This window comes from Macrotis lagotis, chromosome 1 (assembly GCF_037893015.1).
Source record: "Macrotis lagotis isolate mMagLag1 chromosome 1, bilby.v1.9.chrom.fasta, whole genome shotgun sequence".
Lineage (NCBI taxonomy): Eukaryota > Metazoa > Chordata > Mammalia > Peramelemorphia > Peramelidae > Macrotis > Macrotis lagotis.
This window is the reverse complement of record NC_133658.1, coordinates 896,918,952-896,936,760: the sequence shown is the minus strand read 5'-3', so window position 1 is coordinate 896,936,760 and position 17,809 is coordinate 896,918,952. Positions and strand designations below refer to the sequence as shown.

The 17,809-nt window shown below is 39.3% G+C and overlaps 1 protein-coding gene across 2 annotated transcripts in view; it reads left to right on the top strand.

Annotated features, from left to right (window-relative positions):
* The window catches only part of PRKCZ (protein kinase C zeta), a 224,103-nt gene that overhangs the window by 32,711 nt on the left and 173,583 nt on the right, over positions 1-17,809 (top strand). For both annotated transcript variants that reach the window (XM_074218704.1, XM_074218705.1), the window contains 2 exons: positions 1,964-2,053; positions 6,670-6,720. In XM_074218704.1, the coding sequence (XP_074074805.1) occupies positions 1,964-2,053; positions 6,670-6,720 (141 nt within the window). The remainder of the gene's footprint in view (positions 1-1,963; positions 2,054-6,669; positions 6,721-17,809) is intronic.

Here is a 17,809-nt window from a genome sequence, read left to right as displayed (position 1 = left end):
CCCTCCTTTCCCTCTTTCTTACTTCTCTCTCTTCCTTTCCCTCTTCCTATCTTCTCTTTCAACTCCCTCTACCCATTCAAGTTGGCACATCATCTGCATTTTAGAGCATTGCTTGGGGACACATAGCCTGCCTGTATTTCAGGTAGCCCTTGAACCTAGGTCTTCCTGATTCCAGGGTTAGTTCTCTCTGTCTATTCTGTGTTGACTCTAGATTGTTTCTTGATCTCTGTTACAGTCATTAGACTTGTAAACACTTCTTTTTCCTGCCTCTTGTTTGTCAATATTTGGTGTTCCTTTTGCTTATCAATATCCGCATTCTTGAAATGGCCTCATCTGGGATCTGTTTATCCCTCCATTCTTTCTAGGCCAGGTATGCTCTTTATAGAGGATGTCTCTTTTTGGGGCTCCCTCTGCTGGCCTTAGCCAGGGTAGATCTGGAATAGATTTAAGACAAACATTTCTTTTTCTTCTTCCTCAAGTCTTCCCAGGAGGAAGAAGAAACACGTTGTGTGTCCTTTTTGTAGCTAACAAATGGAAAGTAAAGGGTGTCAGATAGTTCTGTAAATAATAGACCTAAACATTTTCACTCTGACATTGGGCTTCTTGGGATTAAGTGATTTGGTGCTAGCTGCTTTCTATTTTGGCATATTTACTGTTGAAGCAGTGTGGTTTAGTGGGTGAATGGTTGATCTTGGAGTCAAGAAAGCCTGGTTTTGAAACATGACTGTCCAAACTGTTCAAATAATTTAAGTTCTTAGAACTTCAGGCAACTCTCTGAGAGAGTTACAGATGAATTAGTCAGTTAGTCTTCTTTGGTTCTTGGATTTATCATTCCAGGATGAACACTGGTCCAGACTATGGACCCAGACTACTTCCCTCCCCCTCCCTGTCCCCGGCCTTAAAAATTAAATATTGATTTCCCTCTCCAAAAGAAATTCTTTTAGAATATTGTTTTCATTTTCATAAGGTTGAGTCTCTGTGTGCTCACTGGATGAGAAGGCACCATGGTAAGGTGGGGTCAACGGAATTTAGAGTCAGAGGACCTAGGTTTGACATTTTGCTTTGCTATTTATCTGCCATGTTGACCTTGGGTGGAAGATTTTCCCTCTCTGGACTTGTACCTTCCTGTAAAATATGTACACCAGACTTGACTTTGGATCTCTCCCAACTTAAAAGCCCAGGCAATTCTCCAGCCCTGCTGACTATTAAAATGGATTCTGGCTTTTCACTGGGTCAGGTGATGACCATGACATAACTCGAACTCAATCTGCCATCATATTTTCACTCAAAAACACTTCTCCCATATGGAATAGGGTATTCATTTCTGAACACTGCTTTTTAGGGAGGATGTTGGGAAACTGGATGGCAGTTAGAATGGTGAATCATAGGACCATAAAGGTCATTGATTTAAACCCCATAATCTTATAAGTGAGGAAACTGAGGCCTGGAATGGTTGGGTGACTTGGTCAAGGGCACACAGTTGTAAGTCTCTGAAATATGATTTGAACTCATATCTTCCTGACTCCAATTCTGACTGGAGTCAGGTGTCACTCTGCCTTTTGTTTTTACATAAGGTTGTGCTTAAAGGTCTGCTATCAACTTGAAGAAAAGACTTAGAGGATAGATATTTGACTCATTTCCTTTGGTCCCCAAGGGACAGAACTAGGAACAATGGGTTCAAATTGCTAAGAGACAGATATAGGATATGAATACCATGAGAGCTATTCATAAGTGGAATGGGCCATCTCAAGAAGCAAGGTATTTTTTCTCTTTAAGCAGAGTGACATACAGGGGATTGTTGCTCAAGTGGAATTGTCAAGGTGGCTTCCAAATTTCCTTCTATCACTGAGATTCTTGATTTCTAATAGTGTCCAACAAGTTGGAGGTGTTGTTGAACAGAGCTGCATCAAATATACCACTGAGTTTACATTGTATCTCTTGCCTTGTTTCTCCATCTCCTTAGGTGACCCATGTACCATATCTTCTCAGATGGAACTGGAAGAAGCCTTTCGCCTGTATTGTCAACACAGAGATGAAGGACTCATTATTCATGGCAAGTACCTAGAAAAAACAGATTTTTTGGCCTCTCACAGGGGATTCTTTGGAGAATGGTTTCACTGGGGCTCATCTGTGCCTCAGGAAAACTCTTGGCTCCATTACAAATAATTGTATAGATTCTAAAAACTGCAAAGGAGGTGGTTTGTCCTTCATTTCAGATATATTAGATCACCCTTTATTCTTTCCAGTGATGCTTCCCAGGATGGAGGAGCTAATGATCACTTCAATGGCCCTTTTTACAACTCTAAAGCGATGGGGAATATCTACAGATGATTATCATAATCATTTTTTTTACCTCTTCTCAAAACTGATAAATCTAAATCAAATCCTGTCTAAATGTATTCCAGGGTCTGTACAAGGTATGGGGCAGTCAGAGGCAGAAATGAGACAGATCCTGCCCTCAAGGAGCTTCCATTCTCCATTGTTTAGATTTATAACTCTAAACTGCTATTAACATCATTAACTATTAGAGACATTTAGTGTAAACAGATTTTTTTCCTGGAGGAAAATTTTCCTTAACTTCATTGTTCTCACTTTTATCCTTTGAAATTCTTTCTAATTTATATGTAATGAACAAATTCCCACCTGGTCATACTCTCCGTATCCCAATGATTCTATAGTCAATCCCTGCAGTTTATCATTCAAACCCTGTTCTCCATGTTCTACTTGTTCAATCATGTTTTCTCTTCAAAGATAGTGGAGTGATTTGCCATTCCCCTTTCCAGCTCATTTTACACATGAGAAACCTGAGGCAAACAGGGTTAAGTTCCTTACCCCAGGGTCACACAGTGTCAGAGACTGGATTTGAATTCAGATCTTCCTGACATTAGACCTGGTGTTCTAGCCACTGCCACCTAGCTGCCCCATCTTCCACTACCAGATTCCTTAATCCTACTCTCTTCAATCCAGTCCACCCCAGAATCCCAATCAAATGCAACTCACCCTTTTAATCTTCCCTCTGGAATACCTGCTTCATATGCAACAAACTTAACCTTGAATCTTTTCCTTTTTCCTTCTTTTTTGTATCTCTCACTGATGTCTGATGACACAGGCTCCTTTTGGGCACCTTTTCTAGCACTGGTTATACTTTCATTTCATTTCATTGCTTTTGCTGGTTGAGTCAGAGAACTTGCTCCCTATTGCCATTTTCAGGTTTTCCTTCCACTACCAGCACTCAGTTATCTCTCCATCTTTGAGGTTCTTGCACTCTGTTCCACCACTCAGTTGAAATTCTGGTAGCTGTAGTCTATAAATTTCCAATATTCTCCCCTTCTTTCCTCAATGAGTTCAGTATCTGACTCAGTTTTTCTCTCTTCCTGAAATTCTGCTCTCATGTTAGGACATTTCAACCTACATATCGAGGCTCCTTTGAACACCCCAATCTCTCAGATCCTTAGTCTACTTGCTTTTCATGTTCTTATTCCTTCATTTCACCTTAGCCACAACACAAAGATGGCCATACTCTTGATCTTACCATTACCTAAAAATATACCACCTCCATGTCATGAACTCTGAAATTCATTTATCTGACTGTAAATCTATAGTTTTTCCACTTATTTTACCTTTCCTTACATAACCCTGTTCTTTGTCCACACTGTGATCTCTGATTCTTCCACTTTCTCACAATAACCTCTCCAAAGTTATTGACTCTGCAGTAACCACTCTCTTCTTTTCCCTATCTTGATCCTTTGGTGAACAAATTCAGTTCAATATTTTCTTCTTCTCTTGAGTCCCTAGTCCCCTTTTCATATTGCCCATTATTTCCTGCCATGCCTCAGCCTTCTTTCCCACTCACATGCTGCTCAATAAAGGTAGAGAATATCTTGCAACTGTGCTACCTGGGTCCACTAGAGATTTCTGCTATATAACTATTAGGCCCTCTCTGCAGCTTTTGTTCTTCATTCTGGAAGACCATGACAGCAGAGAGGTAATGCCATGACAAGCATGTGAGTTGGATTTAAGTGAGGGGATGCTGTGCAAAGTTAGCAGCTTCACTTTAGTCCCTGGAGCCATCTACTACTGATACTCCTTGTCCTTTTAAAGCTAAGGTCTTTCCCAGGTCACAGTCTGTCTAAGACAATGTCCAGTCAATGATTAATACTAATCTCTTCTCAAACCCCCCACCTAGGTAGTGTAGAGGATAGTCAGAAAAACAGGAGTTCAAGATTGGCCTTAGAAACCTACTTCCTGTGTGCCCTTGAGCAAGTCACTTCACTCTACTTGCCTCAGTTTCCCCATCTATTAAAATGAACTGGAGGATATGACAAATCCCTCCAGTATCTTTGCTAAGATGCCCAATTGGAGGTCACGAAGACTTGGACACAAGTGAGATGAATCAACAATAACAATAAACTTCTCAGCACTCCCCCTACCCTTCCCTCTTGGGTGAGAACCTTGTCTCATATTTTACCAAAAATTTCTATGCGCTCCCTCTTTCTTCCCTACTTACCATCCCAAATCACTGATATAATGCCTTTTTGCACTATTTTTCCACTATTTTCTCCTGGACCTCTGTCCCATACACCTTCTCCTTAAGGTGTTCTCCAGCAGACCGCTCTTCTGTCATCCCTGTTCATCTTTACTCTCTTCCTGCTAGTCTCCTGCTTACAAACATCAGCATGTCTCTCAAGCCTTAGAAAACAAAAACCAAACCTCACTCACTGTGGTCCATTTAACCATTTGGTAATGTCTTAATGCCACTGCTCTGACTTTTCCTCAGTTCCCATCCCTCTTAACTCTTCTGTAGCCATTGAAACTGTTGAGCACCCTGCTAATAATTTACAAATCTATTTATCTCTTCTGACCTCTAGTCTTGTGTCTGCAACTCCTAGGATGGCCAGTTGACATCTCAGCATATCCAAGACTGAACTCTCTCCCCCTCCCATCCTGTTACCACCTTCCTTATTACTACAAAGGGCAATACCATCTTCCTAGTCTCTCAGGATCATAAATTAGGAGTTATATTGGATTCCCGCCTCTCTCACTCACCCAATCCAATCTTTTGCTTATGTCTTTTGATTTCACTTCTGCAGCATCTCTTGAATATAGCCCTCTTCCTTCCTCTGATACTGCTGCCTTCCCCTCTTTCTAGTGTAGCCCCTTGTTCTTTCACCCTTTGACCATTGCAGTAGACTGTTGGTGTGTCTGCTTGCCTCAAATTTATACATTCACCAATTCGTTCACAATACAGCTGCTAAAATGATTTTTCTAAAGCAAAATTTGATCATGTCACTCTCCTACTCAATAAGCATCAGTGACTTCTTATTGTCTCTGAGATCAAATATAAATTTTCTGTTCAGTGTTTAAAACCCTTTATAAACAACTCTTCCTTCAGTCTTTTTGTATCCTTTCTACCCTTCCCCAGTGTTTTTGATTCAAATGACACTGGTCTTCTAATTGGTCCTCAGATAAAACCCTCTGTCTCTTGACTTGGAGTATTTTCTTTGACTGCCTCCAAAGCCTTCAGTGCTCTCCCTCCTCATTCTCTACCTCCCAGTTTCCTTCAAATCTCAGCTAAAATCCCACCTTCTATAGGAAGTATATCCTAATCCTACTTCATTCTAGTACCTTCTCTCCATTGATTGCTTCCTATTTCTCCATATATAGCATATTTGTACATATTTGTTTGTCTTTTGTCTTCTCCATTAGAAGATGAGCTCCTCAAGGAATTATCTTTTGCTTTTCTTTGTATCACAAGACTTAACATAATACTTGACATATAGTAGGCATTTAATAATTGCCTATTGATTGAATTATAGAGATACTTAGATTTCTTTAATAACACATCCTTTCAGCTTTTACCAGTTCACAGAATGGGCTGTGGATTCTGGTAATGTAGATTGTTGTCTTCAAATTTTTATTTTTTTCTATCACTACTTTTCAGAACTCTAAACTTCACTATGAATCTTTGACCTCTTTGAAGGAAAGTGTGGCAGTGACTAAGATATTTTCTATTTTTAGCTTCCTGATCTTGCCTTTCCCCTTTGAATCTCTGAAGTGGGAAAGAGAAGGTAGAAGGGTTTCTAACATCTCAGTCCTGAATCTTCTACTTTTTAAAAATTCTGTTTTTTAATGAGTGACTAATTATTCCGATTTATGGGAAGACATGACAGGGATGGGCAGGCATGGGTGGATTAGAAGAAATCCTATTTCCCTGGGGGGGGGATATTTGGAGGATTCATTTTAAGGTATTATGTAAGCAAATGACAAATCTATTTCAGAGCTAGATATGATTTGGAAAAAAGAACTTGATCAAATAATTTTTTAAGGAGCAATTTTTGAACATTTTAATAATTCCAGAATCTCTGGATAGATTTTAGAATATTACATCTTGATCTTTTATAACCAAATTCCTTGTTACTTCTCCCCTCCCTTAAATCTCATCTCACTTTATTTTTGAGACCTTTAACCACGTAATTTAAGACACGTGTGTGCCTGCGTAAGATGTACGCAGGTTATCCAGGATTTGACTTTAAAAGCATTTCTAGACTGACTTGGTTCTCATCAGAATATTCTTTAGAAATACTTGAGCATTCAAATTGTATGCAGATTATTCAGAGGGAGGACTCATCTCCTCAAGGCACTAACACCCTTTCCTTTGTCTGTGTTCAGTTTTTCCGAGCATCCCGGAGAAGCCAGGAATGCCCTGTCCAGGAGAAGACAGTGAGTACTAGAAACTTCCTTTGGTGGAGGTCATTGAACTTTCTGAAGAGTTGAATCCAACAGCCTTAAAGAGATATGCTTGATACTGAAGTAGGAGCTGTCTCTGGGTAAATCTGGTCTAGTTATAAAAATGTCAGGCAGCATAATTTTGTGGAAATAGAATGGTCTGTAAGAATGGTGTTCAAATCGCAACCCTTATGATTTCAAGCTTTGTGACCCTGGGCAAGTCACTTCCATTCTCTGAGTCTCAATTTCTTTCTCAAAAAAACCAGGCTTACTAGTCCCAGTGTTATCTCCCTTCCAGGAATGATGTGAGGCTCAAATGAGATAATGTTTGTCAATTGTTTTGCCAACCTTAAAACTGTATAGAAATGTCACCTCTTGTTGTTAAGTACTGTGACCTTGTGAAAAAATGGAAAATTGAAGTCACCAGAGAGTGAATACAGATTACATCTTCAATACAATTACTTTTCTCCCTATCATGTTTATTTTTGGTTTGGGGTCTTGGATTGGGAGCTTTTAGGACCAAAATACCCATTTGTTTATCCAGTAGCATAATGAAACATCTCTGATATGCCCCCTCTGCCCTAGATGGTTGGAAAGGCTGAGCAGCCATAGTTGGTCTCACCTCTATCTTTCTAGATTCTTTAACGCAACCCTCTCCAGTTTGGTGTCATTACCACATGTGACCTCTAGGAGCTCTGTATTTTTCCCTCCCAAAAAACTAAATGTTTTATTAAAAAGCTTTAACTTTCAACATTAGTACAATCAACCTCAACTTGCTTAGTATCTATGTCTATTTAAATCAATTAAAGTATCATAGTTGGTTCTTACTTTTCCCCACACCTTCCCCATGAGAATTCTTTACTTGACTATTCATTCTTACTTGCTTTTACCCTTACATGAGTTAATGTGTGCTCTCACCAGCCCACTAGATGATACAGTAGGGAGAAAGCTGGACCAGAAGTATCTGGGATCCCTCTGGATCTGAGTTCAAATTTAGCTTCAGGCTCTTGGCAGTTTGGGTAATCTTTCTCCTTGCATTTGTCTCCTTAGTCTTTAGCAAAGAGCCAGTGAATAGTAAGTGCTTAAGAAATTCTTGTGGGCCAATTGACTCTAGACAAGTTACCTTTGTTTTGTTTCCTCATCTGTAAAATGGACATAATCGTAGAGCCCATTTCCCCAGATTGTTGGGAGTATCAAATGAGATGGTTTTTATAAAGGGTTTCATAAATCTAAAGGCATGATGATAATGTGATGAAGGTTTAGTAATTTTTGCTTTGCTTTATTTCATAAAGATATTTCTAGCCATTACAGTTTCCTGTTGTGTGAATGTCCCATAATTTATTTTACTAGTTAATTTTATTTATTATATTTATTTAAATCTCATGGACATTTTTTAAAAAATAGTGCTTTATGGGAAAAAAAAAGACAAATCCCTTTCTATGTGTTTGTGAATGTCTATCCAAATCAAAATGGGGAATGTATTTTAGATTTTTTTCCCCTATGATGGTTGGTTCAAAGAACCGTCAAAGAGAAGGTTGCACACTATGACACCACCTAGTTGCCCCAATCCATTTTTGAATAATTCTTGTTAGGAAGTCTTCCCAGATATCATGCTAAACCCCTGCAATTTCCACCCAGGGTTCGAAAGTTGTTAAGAGTTAGGTCTCCTTTTTTTGAGATCTTTGGTCACTCAAAAAGAAATTGGTATCATAGTCCACACATAGTAAAACAAGTAGATGAAAAATCTGTTTTCCAGGTTTAGTTGAATGGGAAATCTGTGGAGTTAATTCATCTGCACTTGATAGCTGAATGAGTGAATGAATAAATGAATGAATGAATGTAAAAGCACTTATTAAATGGGTCAGGCTCTGAGCCAATAAGCAAGAGGCAGTCCCTACTCTCAAGGAGGTTATTTTCTAATGTTGTTGATTAGTTGTTAAGTAATGTTTGACTGTTGGTGACTCTATTTGGGTTTTTTTCAAAAGCATACGGAGTGGTTTGCCATTTCCTTCTGCTCATTTTATGAATGAGGAAACTGAGGCAAACTGGGTGACTTTCCCAGGGTCACACAGCTGGCAAATGTCTGTTTGAACTCAGAAAGAGTTTTTTCCTATCCAAGGCTGTGCTCTGTAGCTGCTCCAGAAATGGTGGTGTTGTTTAGTCATTTCTGAGGGTTTTTCTGGGGTTTTTCCTTGGCAAAGAAACATTCTGGTAGGGAAAGGTAACACCATTAATTGGGGAGTGGTGATTAGGGAGAAGTGTTTTGGACAGAAAATAAAGAGGGAATGGTGATTTGAGTCAGGGTAGCAAATTGACTTGACTTTTTCAGGAGTGATATCCTGGATGTGATAGCTGTTTTCAAAGCTAACTCTCTTCAAATAAACTTGAAAAAGGTATCCTGTGGAGGGGCTTTAGAGATGTTCTATTCAGTCCCAGAGACCACAACTTTGGAACACTGTGGGGAGGTTGTAGAGGTTTAGCATGATATCTGGAAAGACTTCCTAACAATTAGTTATCTGAAATTGGATTGGGGCAGCTAGGTGGTTCCATAGTATGCAGAGAGCTGGTCCTGGCGTCAGTCATCTTACTGTGTTCAAATCTGGCTTCAGACACTTAGTAAATTAAGACCCCGGCAAAGTTACTTAATTCTGTTTGCCTCAGTTTCCTCACCTGTAAAATGAGCTAGAAAAGGAAATAGCAAGCCCCTCTAGTATCTCTGCCAAAAAAGCTCTAAATGGGTTCACAAAGAGTGGGACATGATTGAAAAATGACTGATTATTAAAAGTGAAATGAGATACCTTTGGAGGTAATGGGTCTCCCCCTCATTGGATGGCATCAAGCTATTGGATGGCCACTTGTTTTGAATGTGCTGTACTAGGGATTCTCTTTGGGTGTGGGCTGGACCAGGCCAATGAGATGTCTTCCAAAGCAGACTTCATGAGAAGCAGGGTGACATAAAAGTCTGCTCTAACATTCCACATGGAAAAAAACCAAGTGGACAAAGAATGTGTATTTCCAGATTTACATGTAAAACTGAGTGGAAATTCTGTTGTTAGCTCACCAGTGCATGTCTTTTGGATATGTCCTATTGGTGAACAAAAGACTGTGACCATTATTGACTCAAGAGAAAAACATGACAGGCTGGGTCGTCTTTGGGAAATCAGGTAGCTTTTGAATGATTCCTTGACATTTGATGGCATAAAAACTATTTAAGTCGTGCATTTTCTTGGTGATGCTAAATTGCTGTGATTCATGGAACCTGATGATCTGAGAAGAAGCAAAATTGCAGGTGACTCAAAGGGTAATGGTGGGTGTCAGTGATCTGCCTTTCATTACCAGAGTGATATGCATGAGATGTAAAGCAGGAGGCACTATGAAGAAGATGGGCAAATGGAGCTTAGTTGGAAAAAATGTTGAGCTATGGGAAACCCCCTAAGTTGTAGAAATGTCCAGATAGATTAGGTTTGGATTGGGAGGTTGGTCAGCAAGCTCCTAACCAGATGGGCAAGGTTGGTCAAATATCTATGTGTCAGTGGCAGCCCCAGTGTCTGCCACCATCTTATTATAGAAAAGGAATGCAACATTTGGGAGTCCTTTGAAACACCCACTGGCCAGTGTACCTTTTTTCATCCAATCTTTATATCAGTCTTAACAAGTGTCCCTCTGCTCTGTGATCATTAATATCTTTATTATTCTTCCCCTTAAGCCCATGAAGTATAGAATGGATGAGATCATAATTCTTATTACTTGCTTGATGTTATCATGGTTCAGATTTCAAGGCTATTTAGTGTTTTAGGTCATAGAATCATAGCTGCAGAACAGGGAAATCAAAGAGCATTTAGTCTTCCTCAAATGAGGAAACTGAAGCTGAGGGAGGGAAATGTTCATAAGATGATCATGACATTGAAGATTTAGAGTTGAAACCCTCTTATTTTACACATACCAAAACTATGGACCTATGAGGATATATATCTTGTCGAAGTTTACACAAATCACAGATTTAAAACCAGAGGGTACCTTTATGACTATTGAATCCAACTCTCTTATTTTCCAGATGGGAAAATGGAGGCCTAGAGGGGTCATTCAGAGGGAGGATTCCAGGTCAAGTTACACTCTTTACTATATACATTATATACAAACATGTAAAAGTCTGTGTGTTAGAAGGAAGGTGGAGAGGGTCATGGATGTGCACATTTTTTGAAAACTGTCCAAAAAGAATAGATAGATAGATAGATAGACAGATAGTAGTAGTAGTAGTAGTAGTAGTAGTAGTAGTAGTAGTAGTAGTAGTAGTAGTACCGCAATGGTGGGAAAAGGTACCATATCAAACAATGTTCAGTTCAGGTACCGAGTTAGGCTTACCCTCAGAAATTTTTTTTTACATTGACTGGTTTTTATATTGGGAAGATGGAAAGGAATACACATTTATTAAACACTATATACTAGACATTTGTTCCTTTCTACAACTCTAGGAGTTGGATGTGATTATTCCTATTTTGCAAACAAGGAAACTGGGGCAGAAAGAGGTGAAATGATTTACCTGGAGTTACACAGCTCTAAGTGTCTGAGGCCAGATTTGAACTTGGATTTTCCTGACTCCAGGTCCAGAGGTCTATCCACTATGCCACCTAGCTATTTAATTTACTTTTTATATTTAAGAAGTTAGGGATACTTTTAACTCATTGTGAATAGCTCACAGGAAAGGCTAGATAATAGAAGTAAGCTAAAAGTTATATTTTTCTTATTAGTTGCATGTAAACTTCTTGAGGTCAGGGGCTGTTTGATTTTTGTCTAGTATCCCCTTTCTCTAGCATAGAGCTGGTATGCAGTTGGTACCTACTTAAGATTTAATTGTCTGAGTTCAAATCCAACCTCAGATACTTGATACTTAGCTGTGTGACCTTGAGCAAGTCACTTAATCACATTGCTTTGCAACCCCCCCCCCCAAAAAAAAGTTGATAGGTGAAAATTTGATTACTTGGGTTCAGATCTTACTGCAGTAGCTCCTTGAGGGCAATGACTGTTTGATTTTTTGCTTTCTAATTCCAATGCTTAGCATGGTGCTTATGGAATAATTGACTCTATGTACATATTTTATCAAGCTCCTTGAGAGTAAGGTCTATATATCCCTAGCACAGGGCCTGGCATGTTTGTTGTAGGAAATTAATAAATGCTCATTGAATATTTTTTTGCATACATTTTTTCCCTTCCAAGAGAAGAAAAGTTACTTGAGGCAGAGATTGTTTCAACCTTGTCTTTATATCCCCCAATACCCTGCTAACTAGCAACCCCTATATCCCCCAATACCCTGCTAAGTGCCCTGTACCAAAGGGAATGTCAATGAATGCTTCTTGCAGAGATTTGACTACAAAAATGCTAGCTATATTTCTGAAATATCCATAGCATGTAAGGATTGGGAGTCTAAGCCCTGTTAGATTAAGGCTCAACATGCCAGTATGCTTACATGATGGGAAGAAGAACAATTGTTTGATGTAGGATTCAAACTCAGTTCTTTCTGGTTCCAAGACTAGCATTCTCTCCCCTGAGCAAATGACCTTGAGTTCATGTCTTTCTAAGTCAGAGCCCAGGGTGCCTTGACTCTCAATTCCTTCCAGCTCTCACTTATGTGTCTGTGGCATTGACCCTCAACAAAGTTGTGTGGGAGTCTTCTACTGCCCCAATCCAGTTCTGTAAATATAGTGCTATGATAGTCTAGGAATTTGAGCATAGGAATTGGCACCACTGGTCTATGGTTCTAGGAATTTAAGATGGACCTTGAGCCAAAGGATACAGCCAAAGAGTATGGAATGATCTAGGTTCTCCTTTGAAAATATTGTGAGAGTACAGTAGACTTCAAAAGAAGGGTGCTACCAGAGCTAGATCTTGAAGGGAACAAAAAGACCAATTCATTTCTTCCATATTTTCTGTTTTAATCCCACTTTCTCCCCCTTTACTAATTCAACTTCTCTTCAAGAGAATGTTAAGGATGGGGCAGATCAGACATTGATGGTAGCATGAGTGACTTGGGAGTCCTCAGGAACTGAGTTCAAATCCCAAGATCTGTACTTGATACCTGGGATAAATCGCTTTGTTTCCCTAGGCCTCAGTTTCCTCATCTGTAAAATTAGAAGGTTGGATTTAATTTCCCCTGATGATGCTTCCAGCTTTTAATCTATGATTTTAAAGATGTGAATAAGTGAGTCTTGGGCCTTTAAACCCAGTTCCCTTTCTCTTCCTGAATGTTGAAACTCTCTTGGGGTTCTATGACTAAGCTTTGTAGTCTCTTTGTAGTCTTCTGACATACATCTCTCCCCCCCTATCCTGAATGGTTGAATGTTCTTTCTGCAGAAGCCTGGCTTGAGTTTAGGTACCATCGATACTTTGTCTCATGAATCTATTCTTGAATCCTTGTAGCTGTGATTGTCCTCTCCAGCCTGTGTCTCCATTTCTTGCAACCTCTATCTTCTCTTAGACCAACTTAATGTCTCATTCCTGTATTGTAGTCAAGATGTTGAGGTGAGCCAACCTTTCTTCAACGTGGGTTGGGCATCTCTGAAGTCAGTTGTTCTAAATGAAACTTGGATGAGAATGTCCAGAGAAGTGATAGAACCCAGTGTCATACTTAAATGAAGTTAGTGAATGAGAAGGGAAGGTAGAAAGAGGCAGACAGAGAAAGGAGAGACAGAAGTAGGGAGAAAGAGAATTTTCATAACAGCGAGATTCTTAGAAATTCCCAAATGAATAATATACTCATTAGGATAAAATTGCTCTGTGTTCATACATAGTTTCCTCTCTGTTCTGTGGCCAGTCATATCCATGATATGATATAGTGTTTCCCTCAAATTCTCCCCACCCCCATCCCCTCACCCCATCTCTGGTCTTAACAGTCTTTTTTTTTTTTTTTTGCAAGGCAATGGGGTTAAGTGGCTTGCCCAAGGCCACACAGCTAGGTCTTTATTAAGTGTCTGAGGCCGGATTTGAACTCAGTTACTCCTGACTCTGGGGCCAGTGCTCTATCCACTGTGCTACCTAGCCACCCTATGTTTGACAATCTTCTTAGTCAACTCTTTGACTCCTGGTCATGTTCCTAATGTAATGGCTATTGCTAGTTCTCCCTTATTATTCCTCAAACATCCACTTTTTACTAATCCACATATAATTTCCACCCTCCTGCCATGACCTTGATTTTTACTTGATTTGAGAATATAAAAAATGTCTGTCAAAAACACCTTTCCCAGCCTTCCTCCACAACCCAGAATTCATCCTCTTCTTTCTCCTCTCCTGTCTTAGAGACAGCAATCACTCTTTTTACACTTTTTTTGAGTGTAATCATTTTTGACTAAGATTACAATATTTAAACTATAAAATATCATTATATTTTTCCCCTTTCCTTCAAAGAAAGACATGTATCTCTTCTCCTTTTTATCAGGGTTAAGTGACCTACCTAGAGTCAGAAAAACTAGTAGGTGTCAGAGGCCAGATTGGAACTCAGGTCTTACTGACTTCAGGGGGCTGTTTTCTATCCACTCTACTATTCAGCTACTTCGGTTTCTTCTTCTCAACTTCTATGTTTTCACAAACTCTTCTCTTTCTCTCCTATGGGTCACATATATTGTATCTCCCTCTATCTCATTATTTCATTTTATCTCCCTGAATTCTGCTTCTTGTGTATCTTTTCTTCTTCAGTGGATATCTTCCTTTATACTAGATTTAAAATAATTCTTTTCTTCAAACAAATCACTCTGCTATTCCTCCCCAACTTCTAACCCCCACACCCCAGCAAACTTTCCCTCTATCTTTCAATTCATTTGAAGTAATAGGATTATAGAAATAGAAGGAATTTTATTGGTCATGTAGTACAGTCCTCTCCTCCCTTCTATTATACAGATGAGAAAACTACAACCCAGAGAGATCTACTTGGGGTACATAGGTAGATGGTAGGGATTTGAACCCAGATCCTTGGGATTTAGATCCTGTGTATTTACTGATGTGCCACCCTAGCCTCCTTCTTTGAATTCTATAGTGTTGATCATTTCTTCCTTCTCCTCCTCCTCTCATTTTTGTAATAACACTGACTTTTACTTTAATAAGAAGTAGAGGATTCAGTCCTTGGAACCACAGTTTAGGAAGGACACTGAAAATCTAGAGTGTGTTTAGAGGAGGATGACCAGGATGATTAAAGACCTTGAATTATATCATGAAGATCAGTTGCATATCAGGAGATGAGCACTCAGCTCTGTTTCCCCTTATTTAAAGGGTGGGTCCTATGGAACTTAAAGGAAGAATCAGGGTCAATGGGGAGAGGGTTGGGGATGTAAAAAACAGGGGATTTCAACGGGATGTCAGGAAAAAATGCTAGACATTAAAACCACTTCAAAATGGAATGGAATGAACTGAGAAAAGAAGTGGTTGACTCTCTGTCCTTGGAGGTCTGCAAAGATTGGATGACCATTCAACACCTCTGTTAGCTTGTTCAGATTGGATTATATGATCTTTGAAGTAACTTGGAATTTAAAGATTGTGGGGATATCCCAACTGCCATTTTCTTCAGGGACTTCTCCTTGATAGAAAGCTTGTATTGATGAAACATCAACCTTAGTTCACCAACATTGTTAATAAGGCAGCAGTTGACTTATAGTATTTTTTGCTAAACATTCTTGAAACACGGCTGTATTATCATGTGAATTCCTTTCAAATTAGTATAGCATATGTTATTCCTTGGTGTTTATATGTACATACCATATTGTTTTGTGAAAAGTTTAAGTATAGCATTCAGCCTGGGCTTAAATTATTTCCAAAGATCAAAGCAAAAAACTAGATTTCTCCTTAAAATAGACTTCTAATAAAAATTAGCAAGCTTCCATTGCAGCCGGAATTGGCTCAGGTTCTACATAGACTGTTTGGCAGAAAGTTGGTTAATGTAAGGTGATTATGTTAATTTTGAAAAAAAAAAGAGATTTGAATCCAACAGCAATTTGTATTACTAGTTGAAATACACTGTGGATCTGGTTGATCAAATTTTTTTCTCTATTGTTAGTGCTATTGGCCTGATACCTGAAATAGTAATTATAAGGTTTTTATTAAAAGACAAATCAAAGGAGGAGGAAGTAAACATATGGACTGGATAAAAGGGCTTGGAATAAATGAATTTTTAGTATCTTTTTTTCCCCAACTTTTTTTTTTGTTGCATTTTGCTTTAATTTTATCTTCTTTGTCAAATGAATTTAAATAATTCTGTTTTAGAGTCCTTCTCTCAGAACCAGGAAGCCCTTGGCTAAACTGTGTGCCCCTGACAAATCCTTCCCCTTCCTAATATTCTAGGTTGCACTCTTTTTTTTTTTTTTTTTTAGGTTTTTGCAAGGCAATGGGGTTAAGTGACTTGCCCAAGGCCACACCTCTAGGTAATTAAGTGTCTGAGACTGGATTTGAACTCAGGTACTCCTGACTCCAGGACTGATGCTGTATCCACTGTGCCACCTAGACACCCCTGGACAGGTTTTAAGAGCAGATCTGACTTGTTACCCAGACACCAGCCAGACTGAATTTATAGATACTCATCTCCAGCCTCACTGAAGGGCGATGGGTCTTTTTGCCTCTTCTCTCTTGAAGGATCTTAGATCTTAGAGGATCTGGACTTTGGAGAAGTTTTTTTTCCCTTCCCTTCCCATCCCTTCTCTTTCCTTGCCTTTTCCCCCTTCCCTTCTCTTCCCTTCTCTTCCTTTCCCTTCCTTTTCTTTTTTTTTTAGGGTTTTTTTTTTATTTTGTAAGGCAATTTGGGTTAAGTGGCTTGCCCACGGCCACACAGCTAGGTAATTATTAAGTGTTTGAGGCTGGATTTGAATTCAGGTATTCTTGACTCCAGGGCTGGTGCTCTAGCCACTGTGCTAGGTTGCATTCTTAAGAGAACATACTGATCCACATTGATAGAGGGAATTTTCTTAATTTAATTATGCTAAATCCACTCCTTAATTAAAAAAAGAAAACAAGTCTTAGATTGGTGTCTTGGACCTTCTCTGCATTGTCTTCCTCTCCTTTGTCCATCTTCTTTTTCTCCCAGCTCTGGCCAGTAATTATAGAATTTGAAGAATGTCTCTGAATGTGAGATGTATAAGGAGCATATTTATAGCTCAAAGTTTCTATCTGGAGTGTATTGGTAAAACTTATTTGAGAATACAGGGTATGTGTGTATCTAACAGTAGAAACCTCAATAGTCTGAGTCTCAGGTTTGTGACCTTTTAATGACTTCTCTCACCTCCTTCTAGACTTCCCTTGGGATCACTTTCTCTCTGGGTTTTTCCCTTTCTCCATCTTTCTAAGGGGTAACATAGATGTAATGGAAAGCAGACTTGGATTGGCTCTCTGTTTTGACACTTACTGATTGAACATTGGAAAAACCTTTGGGTTTGTTAGCCCTCAGTTTCCTTGTTTTTAAAATAGGTATAAAGAGCTCTTGCCTTCACCACAGAGGACCATCATGATTGTATGAAAGAGTTCTTTGTTCAGATCATAGATAGAGGGCTGACACATAGATAGAGGGCTGACATCTAGTTCCACAGTCTCATTTTACCAATAGGGAAACTGAGACACAGAGGAGTGAGTTGATTAACCAGGATCATGTAGTCAACTTTGAACCATAGTCTATCTGATCATTACCAGTCCAGTGTTTCTAATCACTTTATTATCATACAGCCTTTGGACCAGAAGAGGGGAGAGAGTATGTGTGTGTGGGAGGGGGGGGAGAGGTGCAGGGGGAGTATTCTAAACTTTTTCTCAACTCTAGTACCCTCACGTGTTGCTTGGCAGCATTTCTAGTTTAGCCCATTAGCTACTTGGTATATTTTTAGACTCTTGTAGTCTGGATGAGTGGGTAGGATGGCAAATGTGCCTGTTCCCTCATCACATCCCATCCTGATGCCTTTCCTCCTCTTCCTGTATCTGCTTATCTTACCCTATCCCCCTACTCCTGCACATACCATCCAGAAAATGTGCCACAATAAGCTGGAATATTTTTTCTTGTACCCATGTATCTATTACCTCTTAATTGATACCACTGGAGGGATGCTCCTTGCACTCAAGCATCCTT